Below are 27,975 nucleotides of genomic sequence, written 5' to 3'. Positions count from 1 at the left end.
GACAGATAGAGGCCATGTGGTAGGTTTGGCACCCATATTCAACAGGATTCTTTTGTGTCGGTGAAGAGCCAAGAAGTTCATTATTTATTTACTTACCATGGCACATGCAGTGTTGTTTATATAAACATGATTGATGTGATGGGTTTAGTAATAGCTAGCAGGTTGCAGATCTAGATTATGAACTTACACGTCAGCTATATTTTTCATTCAGTGATTCAATCAGCTTATGCAGCTGACATGTATTTTCAAACATACACTTTAAACCATTTGGTGGTGGCATTTTTCAATGGAGAAACATAACATTTTCCTCAATCCTTTTACTTTGATTCATTCTGTTCTTAGCCTTTTCTTCCGATGATACAAGTAATAACTAGTTTTACCTAAATCTGACTACATAATCAATAAGAATATCTTACTTGTGACAAGTTTAAACATATCAGTGCATTTGCTGCCCCTTAGTTGGTCACAAAATTTTGCATGTTTTCTCTAGATATAAGATTATTTTCTATAACATATTTTGATAAGGATATACCAAAATAAGTGTGCTCAGATTATTTTTACTTTGTATCTCAGGCCTTCTAAATGCTACTTGTATAATCTCAGTATATATTCTATATAAACCTCTGAGTTCAGAGTTGGAAGGTATTCACTATGTTTCAACACTAATCTCGGCACGAACGGAAATAGTTCTGGCTCGCAGATCCCATAAAAATTAAGAGGAGCTTGTTCTTTGCATTATCATTTTAAATACGCAATCAACACTCTCAGGGAATACAAAAAAATAACAAACGATGGCAGAGAGAAGGAGAGAAGGAGACCTACTTGGCAAGGGACGACAGGTAGGACTGGCCTCTTTCCAGCTGCACTAACTATGATTGTCAAAAAGAGGATTTTCAATTTTGTGTCAAGGCTGAAGTCTTACTCTTCCGCATAAGAGACTGACAACAGTGTGAATTGTTTTAAAAATTATTCAAGCCAGTTGAACTAATCCAAACATTCAATTATCAAAACTTGTGTTAATAACTTAATTGTAACACTTATAACATTTCAGTTATTAACAATTAAAACATTCTCTGAAGTTGTAAACATTTGACAAGCAACAAAATGGTACAGCGGCTTATCTTCTGAATTAATGATATGAGAGGGTAATTGGGGATGGGTGGAAGGGGTGAATCTGCTCATAACACTCTTGCAATGACTTAACCAATTAGTGGTTGTTGTGACATGTTTAATGCTAATAACCTTAAATAATTTAGGGTTTTCAGAACTGTATGCAGCTAAGGAGCTCATGCCAATGAAATTATGTTGTACAATACACAATGGGGTGTCCAGCAAGGAACTTGTGAGGGGAACATTTTTGATCAGTCTGATCAGATGGTTTAAGTATGATTTACCAACTGTGTCTTTTGTACAGGCTTATAATTTCAAAACGTGATATCCGAACAGAAGTCAGTATTCTAAGAGCAGTTAAGGAAATACTAACTTTTATTTTTGCTGTTTTCATTCAAAGAACAACACCTGCATTTGGCAACAACTTCCTCCATATCAAGTTTACAAAAGTGTCTGTAAACATTAAAGTGCAAAGAATTTGCTCGCCATGTATGGCACGTATCTCTTAAAGGTTCATGCTACAAGCACTCCAGTCTAGTTTCATTTGAAAAGTCCATCCAGTCAGCTTTTCAGCTTTTTCATCCACACATGTACTCTAACTAATGTTTGTCTGAAAACAAAAATGTTATTTTTAGCAAGTTTTTCATCCATGGTTTCAAATCAAACAAATGGGTGACGGAGAGGCAAAGGTAAAAAAATTTGATCTTTTGAATGGTTTGTCCCGTCTTACAATATGTACCCTGTTTGAACAAAGAACAGCATGTTGAACATTTAAAGTTGGTCATAGAAATAAAAAGTACAGCTTGAAATTCGTTCAGCATTTAAGTCGTAGTTCAGAATAGGCTTGAATGGCCCTTTGCTGGTTTTAATTCTGGTAAAGTTCAGTGCATTTCTGACTTCTTCAAAGTGAGAATTCCTGATGAAGAATGTGTCCAAGAACACATAAGATTCCCCGCAACTGGGATGTTCTGGTCTTTGTTGTGCTATATCCGGGCATATCTGATTTAAAAAAATCAATTAAGGGGGTAACAGAGGATGCTGGACAATGTGGTAAAGGGCCTCAGAATTCTTAATGTTATGTCTACTAGCTGGAAGCTACAACTCAAGCTTGCTCTGAATTGGCTAGGACTGGATTTACACAGCAACAGAAAAATCCCATTTCTTTATCTTACGTGGTCCCTCTCATGAGGTTTGACCTGTCACAAAAGATCAGATAAATGCCAAACAGGATGGCAGTAAAAAGAGAATAAAAGCCTCCGTTTCTGTGTAAATGTAGCTTATGTGTCAGGCATGCGCCCGAGCGATGAGTCAGCTGGGCCTAGCAGTCGGTACTTCTCCTCCAGAGATGGCTCAGTGGTGCTGCCTTGCAGGTGGATTAGTGGCTTCGTCTGCAGCAAAACACATCCCCTTCCCCGACCTCGCCTCTCGTCTTGGTTCCTGCGATTGAAGATGTTTATTCTTTTTTCCAGCTCAGGACTGGCATTTTCTGAGCCAGTGGGACTGGGAAGCTTAAGGTTGACGGGGTCTACTGCCAGGCCCTTTTGAGCAAGGCAAGAGTCCTCAGAGAGGGACGAGAGTAGCTCCTGCACCACCACGCTGGGGTCCCTGCAGGGGTCCTGGCCTGAGAAGGATGGAGGGCGGCAGCGATGGGAGCTGTAGCTCAGACTGAGATCCTGAGCTACGCTGCTGCTGCAGTCTGTCATGGATGAACCTGGGGTGTGGCTGTGAGGGCTGTGAGGGCGGGCTGTGAGGCTGCCACTGGACCGTGATATACTGGTGGAGGGGTCACTTACAGTGCTGCCAACCCGCTCCATTGCAAGCATCGGATTTGACTGGTTGGGGTTAGTACCAGTGGGGAGGTGGACATCGATGGCAGCTGTGGTGATGATCCGGGCCCCTAAGCCAGATGTTCCAGCATCTTGATATACATTTACATTTAAGGAAAAAGATAAACAAAGCAGGTCAAGAAAACTATTAAATTAAATTTTCGTTATTATTATTATTATTAAATCTATTCTATATTATCTCTTTTGTATAAAGACTTGGAGCAGTTTCCAATCAACTCAAAAAGACTCTCAGTTGGAGTTTTACATATGTTTTTGGACACATTGATGAACTGACATGCATAGTCTTTATAATTGTCACTTACCACTGCTTGCTTCACTGAAATATTGACTGATATAGTTGTTCATGTCATCACGCCCAACTGGATCTGAGTTAAAAATAGAAATGCGTACAGATAAATGTTATTGTTATGACTTCATTCTTAACTTTTATTGAAGTTTGTAACAAAAATGCTAAAATATGCTTTGATATAGAGTTATACAATTTGGATTATTGTTTTACTAGTGCTTCATATTTCTGCTTCGTGCTGCTGCTCCGATTGCTGCTTTTCTTTTTCACCCCCACTGGGTAGTAAAAAAATTAAGATATTAAAGGGGAACTCCGGGGCATTTGAAGCGTGTTTCCATTGCTAGAGGTTGTCAAATACTGCTAGTAGGACACAGAGAGGTCCAGATCTGTGCTCCCTGTGTGAAGATCGCTCTGTCCGCACAGCATGTCATGCGAGGCTAATACGTGGTGGCTAAGGGGCAAGCGCTAACCCTACCACGTAAAACAACAACTTGCACACAGCAGAAACGTCACACCACTTTATAAACCATCCGACAATAAAGTCACAAGCCTTACCATCAAAACCATATGCATGGTTCTCACATTACTGGCATGGGGACGTTACAAAACAACTTTATAAACAGCATGTAACTCACCGGCTGGTTGTAGGCTCGCGCATGTGAAAGCCCAAAAGAGTCAATGGACGATAATCTCATATACAAAACAATTATATTCTCTAGAAAAACTGCGTTCAAGTATTTAAAACATTACAACAATATTACTGGGCATGTATTGTTGTAATGTTTTAAATACTTGAACGCAGTTTTTCTAGAGAAGATAATTGTTTTGTATATGGGATTATCGTCCATTGACTCTTTTGGGCTTTCACATGCGCGAGCCTACAACCAGCCGGTGAGTGACATGCTGTTTATAAAGTTGTTTTGTAACGTCCCCATGCCAGTAATGTGAGAACCATGCATATGGTTTTGATGGTAAGGCTTGTGACTTTATTGTCGGATGGGTTATAAAGTGGTGTGACGTTTCTGCAGTGTGCAAGTTGTTGTTTTACCTGGAAGGGTTAGCGCTTGCCCCTTAGCCACCACGTATTAGCCTCGCATGACACGCTGTGCGGACAGAGCGATCTTCACACAGGGAGCACAGGTCTGGACCTCTCTGTGTCCTACTAGCAGTATTTGACAACCTCTAGCAATGGAAACACGCTTCAAATGCCCCGGAGTTCCGCTTTAAGTTGAAGGTACTGGATGTACTCACATATTTTCTTAGTCTTACCAGAGCGTGTTTTGTATTCTCTATTCTATCCAACTGTTAAGATTAACTATTCAAATACAAATAATATGGTAACTATACATTTTAGTCACTAAATACTGTTTGCACTTTTTTATCCATTATGTATGATGATATAGCGCTATCTAATGATATATATATATATATATATATATATATATATATATATATATATATATATATATATATATATATATATAGTGGTAATTATGATTACATACTATAGTGAATGTAATAGATACATTCTAGATATAATGATATATGATGTGTATAATAAATGAATACTACAAACTAAAATCTGTAACTGTGACCTTAATTGAATTTCCACACCTTTTTGTCCGTACCTTGGGTCCATTTCAGTAATCACAGCCCAAGTTAGTCGAAATGGAATATATCTCTTATGTTTACAACATAATATTGACAGAGAGGACTTGTGCCCCAGGCCACAGATGCTTTATAGGCAAGTGGACAGGATCATGCACATGTTACTATGTTGCACATTAGCTGCACCTTAGTGCACTAGAACTAAACTGGGACAGGGTGGGGTTGGATTGAGAGAGGCCAGGAGCTCTTTGTTCAGGCTCCGATCCCTCCAGCCTATCTACCCTCAATGTGCAAAGGGAATGGTTGCGATCTCCTGTGCTCTTCTGCTCGCTTGATTGGTCTTGAGCTAACTGTCCGCTGGCTGAGTGCGAACCCAGAGTACCCTGAGTGCTAGCCCCCATCCCGCGGGACATGCAGCAGACTCTGATGGGTAATTTCATTTATTTTTCAGTCTAAAATATTAATCCCTGAGCCACCCCTGGAGAGGAAGCATTGCACTCACTAAAACAAGACTGAGACAATCACTCCACAATTAATAACACATGAGTTTTAAGAAAAAAGAATATGCTTTTATGTATGCTGTCCAGCATACATAAAAGGCTCTCCTATTCTATTTGTGACGCTCAAGTTATCGAGCTGTCATCTGACTGTGGAAAAGGAGAGATGACATGCTAAGGTCCTCTCAGTTCAAATTTAAATTGTAATTTTAATGGCTGAAGCCTTAGATCTACACCACAGCTGTAGTGGACGGGGACTACCTTGCAGGAAAGCGGAGATACCTCAAATTATGTCACAAAAGATGGTTCTTAATGAGCCGGATGATATCCTGAGTTTTCATCATGTGCTTCTCAAAATACGCGTTTGTTGAAAATTTCCATAAGTCTAAATATCAGTTTTAGTTCTAATTAGAAAATGGTAGCATGTGAACAAACTAAACAACTGTCAACACAATGAGCATGGTAACCACTTAAAGCATGCCAACAAGCTCAAACAGTCCGGTATCTGTTTGAATGGTACAGCTGGATAACTTGAAGTGCTCCGTCAAGTTGAACGTACCGCTCCATCTATGTTGTAAACAAATCTGGTATTGTTGCTATACAATTGCTGTAATGAGAGCCCTGTCAGCACAACACTCTCTTGGCATGTAAGAGAAAACTTTTTCTGTCACTGGATAATCCTAAAACCCTAATCCAAGGGGCTTCAACAATTCTAAGTGACTGACGGGGAATGGGCATTTTAACTATTGTAAGCCGTTAACACTTTGAGGGATCTTTAGATCACATTGGGTTGTTTAGCCACCTGGCTATCGTGTGGCAATGCAGTTGCAGTTAAGGTATGCAGTTATATACTCTCTTTATATCTATAAGGTTTAGTTCTCAATAGAATAGAATAGACTTTAATGTCATTGCACATCAGGATACAACAAAATTGCGGGTGCTCCAAATAAGCTTGTGCACTAAAAAAAGTAAGCAAAATCATCAATTTCCTGAGAAAGTCTTTCCTGCAAAGCCAGTGACTACATATGACTCCCTGATAGCTTGACAGAGCCCTGCAGGTCAAAGAGACAGAAACATTGGGTACAAATAAATTTGACTGGATTTGAGTACATCTGACTTGACTTAAGCCCCATGGCCCAAGTGTTCATCCCAGTGACAGTGTTTCTGTAAAAAGCCCTGCTTGTTTTCGTGTGCCAGATTTCCCACTATGCCCTTGGGGTAATACTGTGGCCACCGTGGAGCCTCCCGGTGCCCTATTGTGGTTTCCACGTTGGGAACAGATGTTGACAGGAGCCCACTCTTTCCGAACAAGGCCCAATGCACAAAGCATTCTGTCTCTGAAATAGCTCAAGTGATCTGGGCTGCTTGGGATGAGCTCGCCAGGAGAGGGTCAGCAGAAGAGATGGTTGGGACTTGGCAAAAGCCTACGCAGACTGACGTAGTGTCAGAGGACATGCCTGTTTTCTGCAGAATTCATCAGATCCTAAAAGCATTTTTGTCCTCACATTGATCTCAGAGTGCCTGCGGTCAGATGGTGTTGTGTGCGAGCATTGAGGGGCTGAGAGCTTGGCCTCAAAGATGCTCCAGGGCTTACAGCTCCAGATTAACTGTACACTGCTCTGACATCCAAGTCACCTGATGTTGCCTCGTTACAGACTTTTTGTTCCACATAATTATGTACAAACTCTGTGCTGCACCTCTCTCCTGGCTTTTCATGCTACATTCTCAAGGTGAAATTCCATTTGGCTGGGTGTGAATTCAGATGATCATATTTTCTAATTTTGTTTAAGATGCAAGCATTTTCAGTTTCTGGATTTATCTATCTCAAAATTCACTCGTGTGATGTAACTATTAAAGTCTATTCCCAATGCCCTTCAACCAAGCCCTTACAAGCACAGCTGTGAGAACGATTCCACACCTGCACTGGCACGTGGCTCCCTGGGTTTCCTCTGACCACCTTCGTCATCAGACTCCCCAGGCGTCAAACCCTCTACGACCTGAAAACTCCGTCCTTGTTTGCCCCATACGTGATGGATCTGCATGGCTGCTTCACGTTCCGCGGCAAGGTCCAGGTCCTGCTGGGCCAGATGTGCCCTCAGCTGTCTGATTTCAAACTGAAGAGCGTTGGTGATTACACATACAAAAGAAAGAAAGAAAGAAAGAAAGAAAGAAAGAAAGAAAGAAAGAAAGAAACATGTGAATTATTATTATCACAGCATCAAAAGCTACTTAGGAAAGAGTGAGAAAAAGAATGAGGTCCCTGTACATTTAAATTCATTGAGCATTACAAACATAAACGCTATAAGGAAGTGAAGTACATCATATAGATAATTTAACACTTGAGTTCACACATAACCCATACAACATGGTATGACACAAAATTTTACGTGTTAATATTAATTAAAAAAAACTACTGCCTGAATTTATGTGAAACTCTTTGAAAAATCATTTTTGGGTGGATTATCTTTTTTACTTTATCATGATACATTTACCGATTGCAGGTGTGAAGTCTCAGACATGGATTTCTCTAAATTAAATCACTGTTTATTAAGACAGCAAGTCTTTATTGATATATATTATAGTCTGTATTTTTAGAGTGGGTTTTTCTAGTGAGGAATAATTGTGCTGTCTGCTGAAAGTCTTGACTTGTTAGTGAGGTATTGCTGCCCTCCTCTGGTGACAGATTGACTGACAGCTTCATATGTGGCCTTATGAAAGATGAGCCTGTGTGGCCCTGATCAGACCAGTAGAGCAGTAAACCATTTATACTTGTATGGCTCTAAATGAACAGTGAGTGAGAAACCTATGCAGCTTACTCCAACACTTACAATCCACATACATTCCAATACGAGTCAAAATGATCTATGTTCTACAAGGTCAGGGGTGCCCTTAAAGGTTGTTTTCATTATTTACTCACCACTATAAGACAAAAATTGTGGTTGCAAATGTTTTGTAATATTTTCATCCAGAACAGATACCTCATCCAGTTTATAGAGTAAGTAGAAGAAAGTGCAAAATGGCTTCTAGAAACTTTTCCACAAGATAATTTTCCTTTGCCCCGAGATCACAATGCATGTTTCAATCCTTAATACTCCTCAATAATCACAGAAGAAATCTACAAATATTTTTTCTGACATACTCTTTATATATTCTCTTTGCATGAACACATTAACATGCTCATTTTGAGCATTTGAAAACAGTTTGTGATGTTAAATCTAAGGTGTCTGGGGACTTACAGCCTGTTCCTGACAGATCTGAGTGAGACGCTCCAGCTGTTCCTCCCTCACAGCCTTGGTCTTCTCACACTGCTGGATCTCCAATTCCATCTCAACTTTGACTTGTAGCACATAAGCTGAAGGGGGATAGGAGGGATAGGGGTATACAAAAAGAAAAGAAGACGCCAAACTGAATAATGTGAAAGGGATTTTGAAGCATCATATTAAGAGATATTAGGACTGACTATGAAAAATACTGTCTAATAAAGACTTTAATGGAAATATAAATTAAGCAAAACAAGCTCAGAGGTCAGTGCTGATGGACAATTAGGCCTTTGTTCCCAAATTGTCTGTCATCACATCCACAACTCTAATTAATAACTAGTAACTATATACCTAAAAAATGCATTGTGAGCACATCCTGCTAAACTCCATCCAAAAAGTCTCTACTGAGTTAACATATGAAGACTGGTTGAAATGAGCTACATAAAGGGAAGTCATTGTATGGTCTTGGAAAATGCATTAGATTATAAGCAATAATGCTGTCGTTTTGATGCAAGGCAAATGGAAATCCCACATGTAGCTGTTGCTTTGAACTGATTTGTGTTTCTTGTGAACAGCGGCTGTGGTCAGCCCAACAAATTGCTTAGATAAATGAAGCATTTATGATAAGTGGAATATGGGAAATTCTTGTGTAGTTTTCTGAATGTCGAGTCCTGGTGGTCTCACATGAACCAGTCCCTCATCTTCTTCTAAAACAACTATGTTGTGGCTCTGACATGAGCTTCTTCAATCTAGAGCGCTGTCATTATGTGAATACTTGCATACATACATGTACATACTACAGTAGCCATACATCGCTCCTGTTTTTGCCTGATTTCATTCAATTTCTTTGTCAAACAATGTCCAAAATGTAGAAAGTGCAATGTACAAAATATCACAAGGGCTGTTTGTGCATCAATCGCTTGAACTGTGCCATGGTCAGTCAGTGTCTTCACCTCCGGTCTGGCTGCACATTTAATCTATTCGTGACACAGTTTCTGGAACATGGTAGGAAGACATACGATATAAAAAAAATTAATTGATTAAAAAAAAGAAAAACATAATGAGATTACATATGAATACCAGTTGCCATCATAGTTGGCAGTCAATCAGTATTTCACACCTCTCTGTCATCACATTTGTAATTCAGCCACATGATATCGCAGCGTGTAAAGCTGTGTCACCTAAATTGGAATGTTGCACTGAGCAATATACAGCTTCCTTATTAATGCTCACTCTGATCCTGTTCCTAAGCCCCGTCTACTAGGAAGAGATCTGATTGCTTGGTTTATAAACACACTGACATGAAAATGAAGCGACGTTTTCTGTTACAGAGAAAAGCAGGGCAAAGCACACAGTCATCGCCACATGCTCCTTGTACCTATTTATAGTCATGCTGGCACGCTCACATAACAAAAGGAGGAGACATCAGATGGGGTCAGTCCAACCAGGATTCAAACATGCATGAGAAGCTCAATCAGCAGTTTGTTTATTAGCCACAATTTGTGACATATTTTTGTGGAATTATATGTATCAGAGTCAGATATATGTTTATACTGTGTGCATGTGTGTATCACAGCAGTGATGATAGCTTCTGGCAGTGTATACATAACAGTGCAATTTTTTGAATCGCCCATTTTCTACGAGTTTGAAAGGTAAATATTTCTCATCTGACACCACACTGCTAATAAATTGCAGTTTTTCTAGTCCTCACAAACTGAGCTTCAGGTCAGTCTTCTGTATTTCCATTCGCATCAGCCTGACACAAATGCTGCCACTTAATACTTCAAGCTTATTCTGCAAGAGCCTCAGTCCCTCTATTACAATAACTGAGACGTATGTTGGTGCCTTCCTAACAAGGAAACTCAATCACTCACAAATATCAAACCCAACAGGTCGAGGTGAGCAGCAGAGAAATCAGAAGTTCATTCCCTGGACACCAATGCTGCAGCTGCATGTAAAGAAGCACAACTCTCAGGACAGGACAAAGGAAGTCCTGATGGGTGTGTTTTACCAATAGAAAATCAATGTTGGTGAAAACTGTTTTCTATAAGTTCCTGAAGTTGTCAGGAACATCATCAACATCATCATGTTGATGATGTGTCCATTATTGTTCCAAATAAGATCAAATCAAACAACAGACATGTCTGGATGTTAATATAATCTATATGATCTGGATAAGCCATCAAGAACCATCAACCAACAAATATGCACTTTAAGTAACATAAAAGCTTTTCATTAGTAGATGGTTACAAGACAGATTTAAGAAAAGATATAAGGAGGATGAATATGTTTTCCACCCATCTCATTGGGCACTAACAGGTACACTGAGTTCTTATGTGATTTGTGTGTACAGCTGATCCTGTATTCAGGCAGAGACGCACTGTAAGGGTGACCTCTGAACAGATATCGAACCATTCTGCATTAGCATAGGGAAAGGACAACCATTATATTCATTATGGTTTCTTTGAATCTACTTAACCATATGCTTAGAATCGATACGAGTTAGAGTAGCAGAGTGACAGCAATTTACTGAGGGATGATCAATAGCTGTATTGCTCCAAATAGCAAATAATTTATATAATCATGGAAAGTATGGAGTTATTTAGCTGTATGAAGGCCAGCTGATTTTCTTCCATCTGCATGATCCCTTTGAGTTTAGAAATATTGGGTGTGTCCTTAGTTTGCTTGACTATGCTAATCGGTCTTCCATGTGCACTTTGGACTAAAGGTTTTGTCTTCCCTCACCATCAATGATCCGCTTGACTCTCCAAATGCGCAGGGTGATGATGAGGCTGATGGCATCCCAGGGGCTGCTAGGACCATTGGCCACCGTGGAGGCAACCATTGGGGCCAGAGACAGCACAATGACAGCACCATCAAATACCTGAGGTTGTCATGAAAACAAAAACATACTAATTTCAAGTACATGCATTTTTTTTTACTGAGAACAAGAAGTCCCTTTAAAGTCGAATAAGCGTAAATGTCACGTTTATTTGTGCATGCAATAACTGTCGGGTTACTTCAAAGGAATATTTTGGCATTTTGAGATGAAAAGTTACCCAGCTACCAGCAGTCAGTTAGTATAACGTAAATGGGAAAACAGCTCTGTTCAAAGATATCAAAGAATGGCAACAAGCAGTTTGGTAAAAGTAAATTATTATCTTGTTATATTCAATTTAGTCTTACAAATGATCTGTTAGGTATGTTTTGTTGTGTTTGGGCGAACTTAAGCTGGTCCACTCTATTTCCAGTGCTTGTGTTAAGCTACAACTAGCTAGCTGTGAGCACAAACATTATGTTTCCCAACACTTACAGATATATAAGCTCAAAGATTTTCTCATTTACCCAGTAAAGCAAGTACACTTCCCAAAATTATAGTACAACTTAATTGTATCTCTGAAAAAAAATAGCTATATATTGGCATACATCACTGGAATATATGACCAGATAGAACATAAACAAAAGAGTCAAAACATAACTTTATTATTTGCCAGTATACCAGCACTAACCTCGACTTTGTTTTCTATGTAGTCCCAGATCCCAAGCACTACAATTCTGAAGACGGTCTAAGCAAGACAGGGAGATAAAGAAAAACTTTAAAATAGATAAGTAAGGGAGCATGCTGACACATATCCAAAGACCTTTTGATATTCTCAGTCTTTGGAATTGTTGTCACATCCAACAACTTTGCGAAAGAAGGCCTGTGCCTGCTTTCTAATTTGAATCAGTTTTTTGGGGGATTTTTTTTCAAAATAATTTTGTAGAATAGCAATGCAGGAATGTTATATCTAATGCTACATTCCCCAAAGGAAGCCAAAAATAAAACAGTTAATCACGTGTGATGGGAGTTTTTAGCCAATTCATTTCTTCATTAAAAATGTAATAAAATTAGGGACACATTTTGTTGTTGTTGTTGTTTAGTGATATATAAAGTTCACTTATCTTAAGAAGTTTAAATATAACTTGATTCAAAAGCTGTTTCGTGGACTGATGTTAGCTTGTTCTTTTGATACTTTTTACCAACCAAGAAGATAAAAGGTCTGATGACTTCAAGAGTTCAATTTGCATTCGGAAGTTGTTTCTGTGAACCCACAGCATGCAGTTACAAGTGAGTCTGTCAACAGCAACAGACCATCCAGAGGTAGCAGAAACAAAACACATCCATCCATCAGAGCTGAGTAGGAACATTAGGAGTGGCCAGATAGTCTGAGAAAAAAATAATGCACTTCAACGACGTCAACGTCCATGAAAGACAAGAGTTATGGTTGATTACATGATCCTTTCTACAGCAAAGAAAAATGTTCTCGCAATATACAGCCAAGTGAGGAAAAAATTCTCCCATAAATGCAGAAGGGATGCAGTAGTGAAATCCACTTTATTCGAATCACAATGAATTTTTGTGGTTTATGTTGTTTTCATTGGTCTTCATGTGGTCCCTTTCCTAGTAGCTTTTAGCTTTAACTCACCGGTCAGGAAAGCGTTCGATTGTCCAAACTGAGAGTGCTCTGACCACTGTCTACTGCAGATAAGACTGACTACTCATGAGTACTTCACACCCTTCTAAAGAAAAAGAACAAAATATTGCTTTAAAAAAATCAGAGCTGTCTTGGAACCGCATGTTTTGGAGAGATGAACTAAGATTAAGCTAAACCAGAATGAAGAAAGAAGAAAGTATGGAAAGCTCAAGAAAGAGTGCATAAACCATAAGGTGTACGTGGATAAACTATTTGCTCAGACTCAGGCAAATGCAGTGAAACTGATCGGATTTTAACTTTATTGAAGAGAAGGAAGTCTAATGTTATGCAGTTTGTTCTATATTTGAGCATCTGAAAAAGAAAATCTTTCATGTGAAAAAGCTGTTCGTCTAATTGAATGTCAACACACTCAAATTAAAACTGAGGGTTGGAACTTTAAACCCATATTCATTATTCAGTTGTAACTTGAATATGTTTTAGTAAACAGCCAAAATGATAAAAACAATTGTTTAGATAAATCCACAGCTAACTGTCAAGGGCAAATCTGATCCCTGACATTTGACATAAAAGAATGGCACAGCACAAACAATATATTGACATATCATATTCTACATACCCATTGACAGCTGGGATAGGCTCCAGCCCCCCGGCTACCCTGAATTAGATTAAGCGGGTGTAGAAAATGGATGGATATTCTACAAACTGCTTTGTACATACTCTTGCTGTGCGACCCTATGTTGAGCACAATAATTTGTTTACAATCTAATTATCATAAGGTGTCATGTATGAGTGATCCTGTTAATCCACAACATGGAGCGCATGTTGGTCCACACTGCTGTGTCAAACACCACCCAGATGTAACCATGCTGTTCTCTGATTGGTTCAGAGGGACCACCTGGTGAAATGTCATATCTGTCCAACAGCCCTCCCAAGTGACTCTTCTTCTGTGAGGTCAAAGGGTGAGGTATATGGACAGATCACATCACTGTAACCCCATCCTCTGTGCTCATTAAGCTCAACTTTAATCATCGTTCCTGCTGGCTTACTGCTAATTAATGTTTAGTGAAGGACATTTGGGCCGAGGCTGTCAGGGTAATTGCTTTGCACTATGCGTTGAGGCCTGTGGGTCAAATTCGCCCCTTAACATTTTGTTTTTCCCTATTTCAGAATAATAATGAGACACTGTTTTATCAAATAGTGGTTTAAAAATGATCAACGAAAACAGTCATTAGGCCTTTAATGGTTGATATTTTGCTACCCATATAATGTTAAAGTAGCATTTCTGAAGGTAAAGCTTAATCCTGACAAAGCAATAATAGCAATGTCATGACAGTAACATCTATTCAAGGTTCCTTTGGCCAGTGACTAGTTTGTATTGCTGGAAACAGGTGATAACATACAGTTAAAGTTTAGTCAGTTTTATTCACTTTAAAAGAAATGTCAGTTCCTTTATGCCTTTAAAATAACTCTCTGGTTACATGACATCACCAAAGAGCCCAAAAGCGGAGAAGAAGGGAAGTTTTTTTTGTTAATTTAGAAATCAAAAACTGAATTTTTGGGCTAATATAATACATATCTTACCTCTGAAAAGAAGAGTGACAGGATGATAAGGCTGATCCAGTGGATAATGCTGGCAAATTGGAACGCATTGGAAACTGACAGGGCGAGAAAACAGGAAACATGTTCATAATAGTTCCAAGGAAAAACACTATAGAATATTATACCGCTTGCTCCTGCTTTCCAAGTAATGTTTAGAGTGAATTTAGATTAAAGAAAACTTTTTTTTTCTGATTTCTTGCTCTACATTTTGACATAATTTTGTCTTTGTCATTTTTATCTAATTATTCCTATTAGGTAGGAGTTCATCCATTACATTATACTATACCCCCTTATATTTGCCTTGCAGCACTGGCAGTAGACTAAGAACAAGATTACAATAGATCTAAAGTGACTAGTCCTGCAGTCCCCCCTTTTGAGACTCGGGTATCATCAGTGCTGGATGCTGGCCAATAATCGATGGAAATGTGTGCCTGCTGCCACTGACAAGAGACTTCGTTCATTATCACCTCACTCCATCATTCTCCATCAAAACCATTTATCATCCAGCTCCTCTGTGACTGGCAAGCTTACACACATATGTGCATACACATGACTGCTTAATATAGACACCATTTCAGGTCATTTGCATAACATACTTTAATTAAAAGTCAAATAAAGCTGATGCGGAATATGTAATTAAAGGATTTACTTAAGTAAAAGTATAGATATCCAGAAGTCCTGCATCCAGAATCCTCCTTAAAAAGGCCATCACATTAGATTTTTTTTAATTTGACAGTGTGGGGATTTTCATGAACAGAGGACATTTCATGACTGAAATAATAAGCCAGCATCATGGCTGAGCATTTTCGCATCAAAGCTACAGTACACTAAACTCAGAAAAACAGATTCATCCCGGTAGGGGTTCACCTATAAAGAGCAAATACTTGAAATCCACAGGATGGAGTCTGGGCTAAGCAGTCCAGTAGAATTCCCTGTTCTTCTTCTGTAAAATTGGTTTTCATGCTTCAATATTACAACTTGCAAGCGTGTAGCATAGAGTTTTACAGTGTTTGAGCAGGTAAGTAGTGGAAGTAGAGACTAATTTGCATTTTCTTATTCCACACATGATAAATAAGGCAAAGCTGCTGAACCATTTTAACCTGCTAAAAGCAGACATAACTTGTGCATGTAAATCCCTTAGAGATGGATTTGCAAAGTTTGTATGATGTCATTATTTTCAGAACACATGGTCAATTAGTGAGTTGTTGTTTTTTTTTTTAATAAATAGGAGGTCATAGAATTTCTATGAACATGAAGGTTAAGGAAATAATTTACAGTAAAAAGCAGAAAAAGGCTTATTTTTGCTTTCTATTTGCTTCAGAGACTTGAAAATAAAACCTTCAGAAAACAAAATTTCATCAAGTTCTCATCCAACTTTTAGGTTCAACATTTAAAAGGTTAAGAAGTTCTTGTTTTCACAGAGACAAGATCTGTTTAGGTTTATTAGGATTTGCTTGAAGACCCAAGTGTTGCAAACTTAGAAGTGTCTGCATGTCACATTTCCATCAAAGCCATAAAGAGTTGGAGCTGATAGATTTACACTATAGTGTATACATATGATGGAGGACAAAATACAGTGTGCACCCTTTCCTGCTAAGGCAACACCAAGATATTGGTGGTATTCTTTTATTTTATTTTATTTTTGTCAAAAAAAGTAATTTCCAACTTTCTTCTTAGTCTTTTCTGTTCCCTTCCAAACTGTAAATAAGGTTGTATTTTGCTGAAATGTCTTATTAGTGCTTATACAGTTCAAAAGCCATATTTGAAAGATATTCACAAAAAATATGTACTCACTCTAAAGTGATCCCACTTTTGACCCAGAAGAAGTGGGCGCAGTGTATTTCTGTGGGTTGTTCTCTACTGCATGTTGCTGCATGCAGTCGATAATTAATTAACATGAAAGACATTTCTTTTCTTCCTCATACTGGGACTTATCTTTAATAAAATGCTTAAAGAGCTTAAAGAAGTCCGAAGGTCTGCTGAGTCGGCCTAGATTCCATCTTTCTTGACCTTTGAGGCAGACTACACTACACTTAAAAAGAATACTTTAAAGCACTCTTCACAAAAATCTCTTTCAGTTGACTTTGAACAAAATAAATATTTCAAACATTTATGAGCAGTGAGAGCTCTCAAGAGGCTGTAAACATTCAGTTAAAAAGGTGTAATCATGAAGGTAGCACATATTTTTCACTTCTGAAAATAAAGTCTCTCAACATAATCCTGTCGGCAGGTAGGGGCAGGAATGGTGCCAGTAGAGTTATTAGAGACCGAGTATAAAGCTCAAGGACACTAAAGAGTTTAACTGCCTGCTGTTCAAGTGGACTTGCTGCTGTGAGTTGCACCGTATGACTCCCAGGTGTTTCATGAATGTCACAGTGTATAAATGGAGAGGAACATGCATGCTCAGCAAACCTTTTCCTATAGAAAAGTACAGGTTAAAATGGGAGAAACCAATGCAGACTATTTACATTGTAATAGTTTGGTGTCTATGAGCAGCTCCAAAGACAGGAAAAGCACCACCAGGATAACGCAGGCCACCAGGATACAGTTGAAGCCAGCACTAAGCAGACAGACCTGCCATAGAGCCACTCGACGCCCGCAGCATGGCTTCAGCCAGTTGGACCTGAGAAAAGAAGTAAGAAAGAGAGGGCGTTTTATTCAATTCTATCAGCATAGATCATTTTTATTCAAATTCATTGACAGTTTGACTCAACCTTACACTTAAAGTAATACACTTTAACTTAATCCTTAACTAAAAAAGGTAGATTAATGTACTTGCACTGATCTGCGTTCTCCCACAGTGGCACACTGATATTTCAGTGAGTTCACACAAAGATTTGAACTTCCTGAAATGCCCAACAGAGGGTGGTAGTACATATAAAGGGTGATGTCTACTTAAAGCTGCAGTCTGCAGGATTTGTTGTTGTCATACGTAAAGTCCTACTTTTTGGCATTTTAAGAGTTTACATGATCTATCAGAACGCTTGAAGTTGAAAACGGTGACCTCCGTAGTCGCAAAATGCAAGAAATGCTTATTTTTTAACCGAAAAATAAAAAGTTATTCAACTTCCTGTCCCGCCCCATCAAAACACATGAGAACTCGTGCACGTAGACGTGCACGCCAGATGCGCTTACACGACTCCTCATTCATCAACTCACCTGTCATTTGCGATCATGGAAGACACAGTAAGTAGACAAGCCCGTAATGAAGTTCAATAGTCTAGATAAATAAGCGTGGGGACGAGCCTACCTTGTATCGCGCGTGCACAATTGGTGATTGACAGGCAGCAGAGCCCAGCTCGTAAACCTGATTGGTTACCTTTTACCGGTCCGGTCTGCAATTTTGTAAACAAACCTGCTGGCTTTGGAGGGACCTGGCGGGACAAATAGGGGACCTAGAGAACTATTTTTTTTTTGTATTGGGGTATTTAATGTACTACTTTCAGAATCCCCGGACAGTTCCCGGCATTATGCCTGAAAAAGAGTTGCAGACTGCAGCTTTAAATCCAGGCATTTTGGAGGCAATAGTCAGAGCAAAGGGGGGTCAGAGACAGCATTGACAGAGGGGAGGGACACTGAGGCTCTGTGAACTAGTGATTTGACCATCTGCAGGGTGACCAGAATACCGATGGGCTGCTTTTGACATGGCAATGAAGGGAGTCACTGTCGAGGATGCTGCTAAGAATGAAGGGTTTAATGTTTTGCAAGCACAACAGCCTGGGACAAAAGACACACAGTGGGATATGAAGAAATAAATCAACATGTGAGGGGTTTTTTTTACATGTTTTTCATAAAACATCACTCACAGTTTTAGAAGCTCATAATCGGTTGTTTAATGAAAAGTTGGAAAAGATGCGTAATATTGAAGAAAAATAGTAGGTTAACATTTTGAGACTTTTCATTTTAATAGGTGCTATAAGGATACAGCATTTGAGTCTTTAAAGTGTCTGGCAAGATGGCTAAATGCTGTTTTAAGAACGTGAGACGGTCATAAAGATCAACTGCTACAAGGGCTGACAGTTGGAGTTGGGAGAAACAATGCCTCTCACGAGCTCTCCATCTGGGATGGAAAGTTGGCTCTGCCCACTACCTTTCCCTTCTCCCCATGCACTGGCATGGAAGAGACAGACATTGGCAGAGCATTTCTCTCCTCTGATCATGTCTTCATTTCTTGGCATGGTGCTAATAGTGGTGAGCTGCAACGGTGGCAAAATGGCTCTATTTTCGCTGTGGTTTTAGAACGGATTTCTACTACTCATCATGCAAGAATTTGGAGGTTTTTATTATCATAACAGCATATTTCATCTCGTCATCTCTTTGTTTTGAAATATTGGATGAAATTGTATCATATCCTTGACATGATTTTATAAAAGTGACATCCAAGGAAGATGATACAGAGACTACAAGACTAAAATCAATCAAGCCATAATAAAATACCTATTTTACCTTCTTCTACTGCAGATGTTCAATGAAAGTATCTAATATTGTACCATACAAAATGAGGGGAAGGCTCCATGTCAAACTCCCAGTACAAACCAGGAGCATTTATTGCTGTTGATTCAGTGCTGAAACAAAACTTTTTTTACGTGTCACTTCCTCATTTACTGCATATTAATCCCTGCTAAATCAGTGGAAGAGGCCACACGTGGCTTTTATTTCACATGTGGGCCTCACTGGTTATTTGAGTTGATATGAAACTCACACAGCCTGCAACACTGTCATAAACAGCTGGATCAGGGATATCATTGAAACAGAAGCTGCAGAAATCCTAATGAAAGGAGTTTTTCTTCTTCATCTGCATCTTCGTGACTTCCTTCCACACATTTCCGTAGCTAGAAGGGAATTGTCTTCAGCTGCTGATGAATTGATCGCTCCACCTTCTAACTGCTTTCCCTGGGAGAAGTATTCGTTCAAACTTGGCACATGTAAAGCCACAACGCTCCAAACAATGCATGGCTAATCTAATAAAGGCGTGACCATGCTGATAGCAATCATCTTCTTGGCTTTGGTTGGGGTGGCACAAGTGTGCAAACTCCAGATGGTGAAGAATCTGCTCCACCAGTGTGTTGACGAGACTTCGCGGGTGCCAGATATTGTGTCAGTGGCCGTACAGACTCACATGCAAGAATACAGCATCTTGCAGATAAGATGCTAACTATATCCAACTCTATCTAACCGTAAATCAATCAATCTATCAATCCATTATTCTATCTATCTATCTATTTTGTTGTTTTTCTTACTTTTTTTGCAGCTGGTAAGAACATCTTTGAGGCTAGGTCTCGGTCATCTAAAATGTAAGATTATCTCAACTCAAATCACACCGTAGGTTCAGTCCAAAATACAGTTTTTAGGAAAGAGACTGAAATTGTGACACAAAAATGACCAAAACTGCAAAATATCTACATAACGGGCATACAGTATGTAATGACATATTCTTTTAACCAGGTGCTCTGTGTTGCTCATGCTAATAAGCCACGTAGAGTTATACAAATAAGCTGTGATGTTCAAAGACTATTCAAGTATTAGAACTGGGAAAAACATTGGAATAAGTTGACATTTTGTTATGCGGTGAAATACTTGTTTTACTTAAATACTTGTCATAATTCAACATGGTGAACAAATCATCAAAAGATGTTCGAAAAGCATCCTTGGCCTAACTATCAAATCGCCCTCATGTAGAAACCTGTATTCCAAAACAAATAGAAAAGAAATGTGCTGAGGTATTTCTATGCCATTAAATCATAAAAAAAAACATTTTACAGTTTCAAACAGCCACAATTTCCAAAGTGTTGAGATCCACAACGTGATTAGATATTTTGATTAGATTGCATATTTTATCAAATGATTTGATGCTTTATGTAAATGCTCCAAGGAAGAAAAAAAGTTGGAAAAAAGATTGCCAGAACAATCCCACACTGAGTGGCAGTCGTGAAAAGAGGTGATAAACGTCCACATAAACTTTAACAAAGTTCCTCAAGCTTTGAAGCCTCCAGAAATCATATCATAATAAAGTCAATCACACAAAACACTGATGAAAACAGTGTGTAAAGGTCCACTTTGGGAATAATTTTACTAGGTCCCATCTATAAACCCCTAAATAGGACCAAAGCCATATATATTAAAAATATTATATAAAACTAAAGTCATTGGTGAAAGGCATCAATTTTTCAATTTTTTTCTTTGTAATTTTGTTTGTTTATCATTGATTGATCATTTTTAAAGGAAGGCCTGAGTATAGATAATGCCTTCTCTAAACATCAAGAAAATGGTGCAGAAATACCAATTTTAACAACATTCTTCTAAGCCAAAGGTCAGACTGATTGCTTGCAGTCTTGCCAACCATACTGCGAGAGATTGCTCTGAGTGGTTGTAAATAGTCCAGCACAGACATGAGTGTATTAATGATCGTGACATAGGTATCATACTTCATCGGATGGTGTGTGTCTGCATGGGTGTACATAAACCCTCCAACTTGTTGAGACTTTACTGACCTTCAACCTACTTCTTCTGAAGTTTGCACACACAGATCTCCTTCCTCTTTCTGTCATAGACTTTATAGAAGTATAGTGAAGTATAAAGAAGTATAGAGTTCCTCAATCCAGACTAGGATGCAATTTCCTTTAAAAAAAAGTGTCAAGTAATCACCCCTCACTTGTTCTAAGTGCATCCTATCCATTATCAAATCTATCATCTCAGGATATTAGAATAAGTCTATAAACCGGAGTTATAATTTCCCCAGCAATAATATCATATACCTTTTTTCTATTGTACAGGCTCCTGTAGAAGCCAATGTATCAGCTGCGCACGCACACACACACACACACACACACACACACACAAAGGAATATATAATATGAGTTTGCAAGCAGCGTGAAGATATTTGACAAAAAGGTTGAATGTGTGTGTGTCCTTACTTCATGTCATGCCAAAACTTACCCGGCCCAGAGGGGACACAGTCAGACACTGCTGGTGACACATGCAGTATATTAATGAGTCTGATTAAAGCAAAAGAACAGTAGCAAATGTTGTTTCTCTGACCCAATCTGCCCTGACAGTCTGACAGAACCACCTGGCTCGAGTCACTAGTCGGCAAGCACAATCAGTGGACAAGGTCAAATTCTTAAACTGGGTGTTCTCATAACGGCTTTGGCTTCACACATTTATTCCCAACATCATACTGATTTACTGCCAATACTAGTTTAGTTGACGTACACATGAGACTTTCTGGACTCTAAATTGGATGTCTTCCTGCATTTTTGCCTTTCTATCTCCTGCATCCTCAATTTCTCAGTCCACCCCTTTGCCTTTTTTTTCTTTTTTGTAAACTCCTTTCTCATGCAAGTGTGTGTTTAGCAGGTTGATATAGCTGTCAGTGTTTTCCACTGTTGGTGAGACCGAGTAAGGCTGGACAGGGAAACTGAGGAGGGAGATTAAATCAGGCAAAGGGATCAATATAGCATCACATCAAGTGAGCCACCAAACGGTGAAACTGTCAGGCTCTCAGCACCGATGGCCTCATCAGATAAAGTACTCCACTGCAGTGGAGGGAGGTATTGCTACAAGAGGGTTTGTTCAATATACAGTGTCAGAAAACAGGTTCTTTACTTTGTCTTCTTACAATTTTTTTGATTATCCCTCTTTTCTGTTATATTCACAGATTACTAGAAAATACAGAGAATGCCAATTTGAAGATTTGCATTTTGCACAATTCTTCAACATAGAATATATTTCATAGAATATATGATATACATTTCAGGGCTTTTGTTGAGTTCAAGATATTGCTGAACTCAAAATGCTTTAATTCCAGTTAATATGTTTCAAATACTGACGTGAAAACAAGTAGTTGTTACCATATTTGCCTTCTTTAATGAAATATTTTAGGAACTCTTTGAAATTCCTGCTCAAATAATTGTAAATGTGTCTTTTAATGTTAGTTGTTCAAACAGTCTACATCAAATAGATCTTCAGTTTATCTTATCACAGCTTCACTTTACAGGACGTCATGGAAACGCTTAGTTGATATGGGCACTTTAATGGTTTTTAGATTAGAATTATGTGAATACATTCTTGAAAAATAGACTTGACTTAAAATATCATCTTTACCCACAACAGCCAATGTTTGCTTAATTTCCTCATATCAATATAAAAATAGTGCTAAACATAAAAAGCATGCTGTACTGCACGTACTGTAATTATTTGATAAATCACGGTCAACTGATGGATTAGTGTTACAATATACTGCCACAGTGGAATCAATCAGTCCCTGAGAAACCCTCAATCCCATTCTGAACAAGACATCAGTGTTGTTTGGAGTAATGAGTTGAGGCAACAGCTGTCTTGCTATCTCTTTGTACTTGTAACTGAGGGCTTTTTGCTTTGACTTGCGTTCTATTATTGGCCAATCATCTGAGGTGCTTTGAAAGTGGCGATAACAACTATTCCTGGGAAGAGAAGCAGAATTGTGAATGAAGATGTTAAATATGATCATCTCAACACTATTTTCTTTTTTCTTTATTTTTTTAAACAAATTTTCACCCGTACTGAGACTCAGAGTAGGACAGAACAAATACGGCACCCTTTTCATCAAATTCAGTTTTTGGTAAATATTCAGTTTAGTTCAGCTTGTTACTTTTCTTTGTTTGTTGATTGTTACTCGTGACTACTGTGTTCACAGACCTTTTTATGGCATGTGAGAATGTTTTCCTAATTAGCAGTGAAAAGGGAAGAGCAGAAGCTGGTTGGTAAGGACAGTGTTATAGGTTTATTAAAAACAGTGATCTTCGTCAACCTTGCATGTGTGCATTTTTTTTGTATCCATTCTGTAGTCTTTTAAAATATTGCCTCGTAACCCAAATAGGATGGACTCTCTTACGCGGTTAAACACACACCAGATGTAGCTCTGATTGCAGGGCGTGGCCCTATATCAGCAGGTGTTTGCTCTGCAAGTGTGTGTCCTTGTCCCTGGCTAGAGCCTGATTTCCAGGTGCTGGTGTGGGTGGCTGCGGCTTGTGCTTTCAGTTTGGGTTTCAGTTTGTGTGTGAGGGCATTAGGTCACTCTGTTCCTCTGCCTTGTAGTGGGCTGTGTGGCCTTTCGGAGGTATGTCTCTCTTCTAAACTTGCACGCTGTGCTGATTTGTATCCCCGCTAATTGTAGCTCATTGGCTCTTTAGCTGTGATGACATGGCTCACTGCCTCACTTTCCTCCCCTGTTTGGGGAAGCTGCGCCTCAGCTCCCAGGAATGTATGCGCCCGTTCAAGGTATGTCATTTGTATTGTGGGCATATGTCACGTGTGTTGTGTTTTTTTTTTGTTTTTTGTTTTGCACTTTCCAGGTGCTTTATGGCACTGGTGGTCCCAGCTGCTGTTGTCTTGTCTCTTCGCATCTTTTCCTCTTTGAGGTGTCCCCACCTGTGGCCGCCGCGGGTCTCCACCCGCATTCCATCTGCGGGTATCATCCCACATGTTTGGATGTTGTGTCCAGGCATTGCAGTATAAGCTGGTCTGTTTGCCTGTTTCTATCACCTAATCATGTGCTCAGGAACAGGATCTGAGGAGTTTTACCACAAATGCTCAGTATTAAAGCCCTGAACTTATCTTTGCATTTGGGTTTATTCGTTGTGTTCTGGTTGAGCTTTTGTTTTGCGTGTTTATAGATACATTTCATTATTCATTACATTCATTACATTTCCTCTTGATTTGAGCCAATTCAGGACTTGTTTACTGTGGTGATAGTCTGCTCCAATCCCAATTTCTCTGATCACTGTGGTCATTTAGCTGGGGTTGGGGGTAGCATTCTGGTATTAGGATGGTGATCCAGTTTTCAGGTTTTGTAACTTCTCTGCTTTTTAAATGTTTGGCCTCAGCTTCTATTCTAAACTTGTTGTTAAAAAAACAGTGATTTCCACCGGATAATTTCTACATCACATGCTGCCTCCTCCTTGCCCCAATCAGCAGTTCAACCACAACCCCTCCCTCTCATTTTTACCTGGAAAGAGCACATCTCTAGCTTCCCACTGTGATGTGCTTGTGTGAACTGCAACTGCAGAAAAGGTCCAGACCAAATTGTCCACACTTGAACCCGAACATCTCTGGTATTCATGTGTGAAAAAATAGAGTTTTAGCTTTCAGTGTGACTCATACTGGTAAAACAACATTCAAATTGTTTAAGGCAACATGGTTAAAAGCCTCGGAGTGGTCTACAAAGCCCTGACCTCAGTCCAATTAAGAATTTGTAGTATGACTTGTGGTTTGCTGTACAGCAGCAGAACTCGTACAGCCTAAAGGAGCTGGAGCAGTTCTGCCTTGAGGAATGGGCAAAAATCCCAGTGGCTATATGTGCCAAACTTAGAGACAAATGCTAGAGACTTGCAGCTGAAAAAAAAAAGGCTGAATATTTATATAAACTTAAAGTTTCTTTTTACATTATATTTAGTTTTGCACCTTCATGATGCAGCCATGCCGTGTTTGATATCAAATGATGTATGTGTCCCCAAAAGTATAAGGCAACAAAATTGAAAAAATGTTAAAGAGAAGTGAATACTTTCACAAGGCATAATATGTACATACAGTACGTACTTAGCACATGGCAGCTAAATATTCTCACACCCAAAGACACTTGTCCATAAGCAGGGGAGGGACAAACAGGCTGGGAAAACAGCATCAAACCTGATGTTGAAAGGCATTACATTAATATAATGGATATTTGACACAAAAAAATGTGGCATCAAAATTAGATTATTTCGCATCAAATTAAATGTGTGGTACTTTGATTAGTTACTTGTGGGCACCACATAATGAACAAGGGCAACTGGTGTTCAGTTTTCCATCGCAGTCCTGTGGGAACATTGGGGAAAGACTCATTTGTGTGTTGCAAGGAGACAGGAAGGTCAGCGTGGTGTGTGCCTGCACTGAGTGTTCTGTATTCTGTGTGTGTGTGTGTACCTTATGTCCACGCTGATATGTGGCCAGCCAATCACAGCAAGCCTTGATTGGCATAATGTTACAACAGACTGCAGATTGTTAACAAACTCAATTCAGAAGCCATTCTGCAGTTTATCTGAAATGCAGGTAACAAAAGTCAACACTGATTTAACTTTGTTGAGAAAAATAACCAAGAGACTGTGCATAGAAACTTAAAAACAAGGCATTCACACAGCTGAAAAGACTCAAATTAAATTGATTATTTAATTGATTTATTTTACATAGCGCCTCTGTAATGAATCAACTACCGGGAATTAAAACTATTGTACATTGGAGCAAAAATCTATTCAGCACTTTATAGGAAACCATTTTTCAAAGAAATTGAATATTTTCCTCCTTCGTTGTGTACTTGGCCCTACAGTAACACAGATCCTAAGTGGGAATGGAAACTGTTCCAAATTTTCCAAAGCATCAGAACCATGCTCCTTTGAGCTTATCAATCTCACTGTCAATGCCGGCAAAAAGAACATCATATGTGCAGTCGAGTTGCATTGAATTTAATACTCACAAATCACAATTTGTGAGTGACGCTTTGCAACTGCTTACCAACTGAACAAATCATCTGTAACGGTAGATATCCTGAATTTTATTACAATAAGCACCATTGTTGGCAACTTTTTCTTTGACTAAGATAGCCTAAATGAGAATCTTATCCCATTTCCAACTTTTTTCAGCTGCTAACAGCTCGCTTCACATTTGCTAAGTGTGAGATCCACATTTCAGGTAGGTGAGGTTACATAGTCTTTCATAGTCTGGTATAAAGATAAGATCCAAAAAAGCAGTAGATGGCAGTGGTACCGTTAATAAAAGTGTATTAAATCTTTATGCAACACAATCTGCTGAACTATCAGACCAATTACCAACAATAACCCTTTAAGAAAGAGAAAGAGTGTCTGTTTATCATTTTAAGGATTTTAATATTAGGTTTTGAACATCTAAACACATCTAAAGATGTCAAACCCCATCCTTGAATGCTTCTAGAGCACAATAAATCTGGATATCACTATGTTTTCTGTATTTTTAGTATCTAACCTTTTGTAAACTACCCCTCCGACAACAATATTTATTTTTATTTGGGGAGTAAGATGAAGGTTTATCCGGAGAGTTTGACCTTTCTAAAAGAAAAGTCAAAGAATCTCACATTTTTCATGTCTGTGAATATCAACTACACTGCAACACTCTGCCCCTTGCTTCCAAGGTTGATTCACTGACTGAGCATGGGTGCATGGGTGAAAAGCTACACCTTGGTTGTTCATGTACTACTTTTGTGGCAGAACTGCTGTGTTTAATGACAAATGCACAGGCCTGTTAATCGTTGCACATCTGATTTAATCAAATCGTTTCGGTGTGAAGTCTGATGAGCTGCTGAACAATGCCCGGTAACAATGCCCGGTAATTTACAGAAGTTATCATCTGAAAATGCACAATCACAAAATCACAAAGTAAAAGCTTTCTGAGGTATCTCCGAAATTGAAGTTTATCAAGTTAATTTGTACTTATCACAGAAAACAGCCCTTGTGCAAACAGTGAACATTTAGATTCTACATTACATGGGCATGCAGCCGTTCCAGTAGCAGAGGAATAAAGGAGACTGGGAGATAACAGGAAGGTGCAGTCAGTCCCTGCTCGCTGTCTCAGAAAACATCCTGTGCTCCCTAATTAAATCAGGACAAATTGGCTCAACCAGGTAAAAGCCTTTAGAGAATGCATTATTCCAACAAGTAACACTTCAACATGTCACCTTTTCCCCCCTTTCTCAAACAAAGTAAAAGCATGTAAAGTAACACTGCAATGCTAAAGTAGATGGTCACACAACTTTGTGTTGCACAATGCAACACAAGTATAGCTAACAGCACAGGTGTGTTGAACTCTTTAAATTCAGGTTGATGAGCTCTTTCATGCAATGATACAAAGTTCTGAGGATAAGGTTTAAGTTGGAAATGACGTGGTGAGCCTTAAATAGATATGCAAAATAGTCACAGAGTATCTTATGTAACCGCAGTCAAGGCCGAGATCCAATTTGACAACAAAATCATTGTAGTGTAGCAAATGAGCCGATAGTATTTCCAAAATAGAACATTTGGACCCTCAGCATAAAGCTGGTGGGTGGCAAAGCATGGGAGTACGTGCCCCCCCCTCCTGCTCACTACATATTTAGATTAACCATCTGGTGTTGGTTCCTAACCATGGACTCCTTGCATATTTGGACCAACCGTATCAGCAACATATGCTTCTGTCTCAGCGTCTGGCAACCACAAACCCATCACTGGGATGGGAGGTGACATCATTCCTCCGCTCAGGTGTTCACTTGTA

The 27,975-nt window shown here is 39.0% G+C and overlaps 1 protein-coding gene across 1 annotated transcript in view; it reads right to left on the bottom strand.

Annotated features, from left to right (window-relative positions):
• Positions 1 to 1,078: 1,078 nt before the first annotated feature.
• Positions 1,079 to 27,975, bottom strand: part of LOC142385295 (transmembrane protein 266-like) — a 44,396-nt gene continuing 17,499 nt past the window's right edge. Inside the window, exons 4-11 of the mRNA XM_075471693.1 lie at positions 17,151 to 17,305; positions 14,665 to 14,738; positions 12,118 to 12,174; positions 11,354 to 11,492; positions 8,585 to 8,700; positions 7,267 to 7,462; positions 3,260 to 3,322; positions 1,079 to 3,028 (exon numbers count right to left, since the gene is read on the bottom strand). Of these exons, the coding sequence (XP_075327808.1) occupies positions 2,388 to 3,028; positions 3,260 to 3,322; positions 7,267 to 7,462; positions 8,585 to 8,700; positions 11,354 to 11,492; positions 12,118 to 12,174; positions 14,665 to 14,738; positions 17,151 to 17,305 (1,441 nt within the window). The 3' untranslated portion in view covers positions 1,079 to 2,387. The remainder of the gene's footprint in view (positions 3,029 to 3,259; positions 3,323 to 7,266; positions 7,463 to 8,584; positions 8,701 to 11,353; positions 11,493 to 12,117; positions 12,175 to 14,664; positions 14,739 to 17,150; positions 17,306 to 27,975) is intronic.

Source organism: Odontesthes bonariensis, chromosome 1, assembly GCF_027942865.1.
Source record: "Odontesthes bonariensis isolate fOdoBon6 chromosome 1, fOdoBon6.hap1, whole genome shotgun sequence".
Taxonomy (NCBI): Eukaryota; Metazoa; Chordata; class Actinopteri; order Atheriniformes; family Atherinopsidae; genus Odontesthes; species Odontesthes bonariensis.
This window is presented reverse-complemented; position numbering and strand designations above follow the sequence as displayed.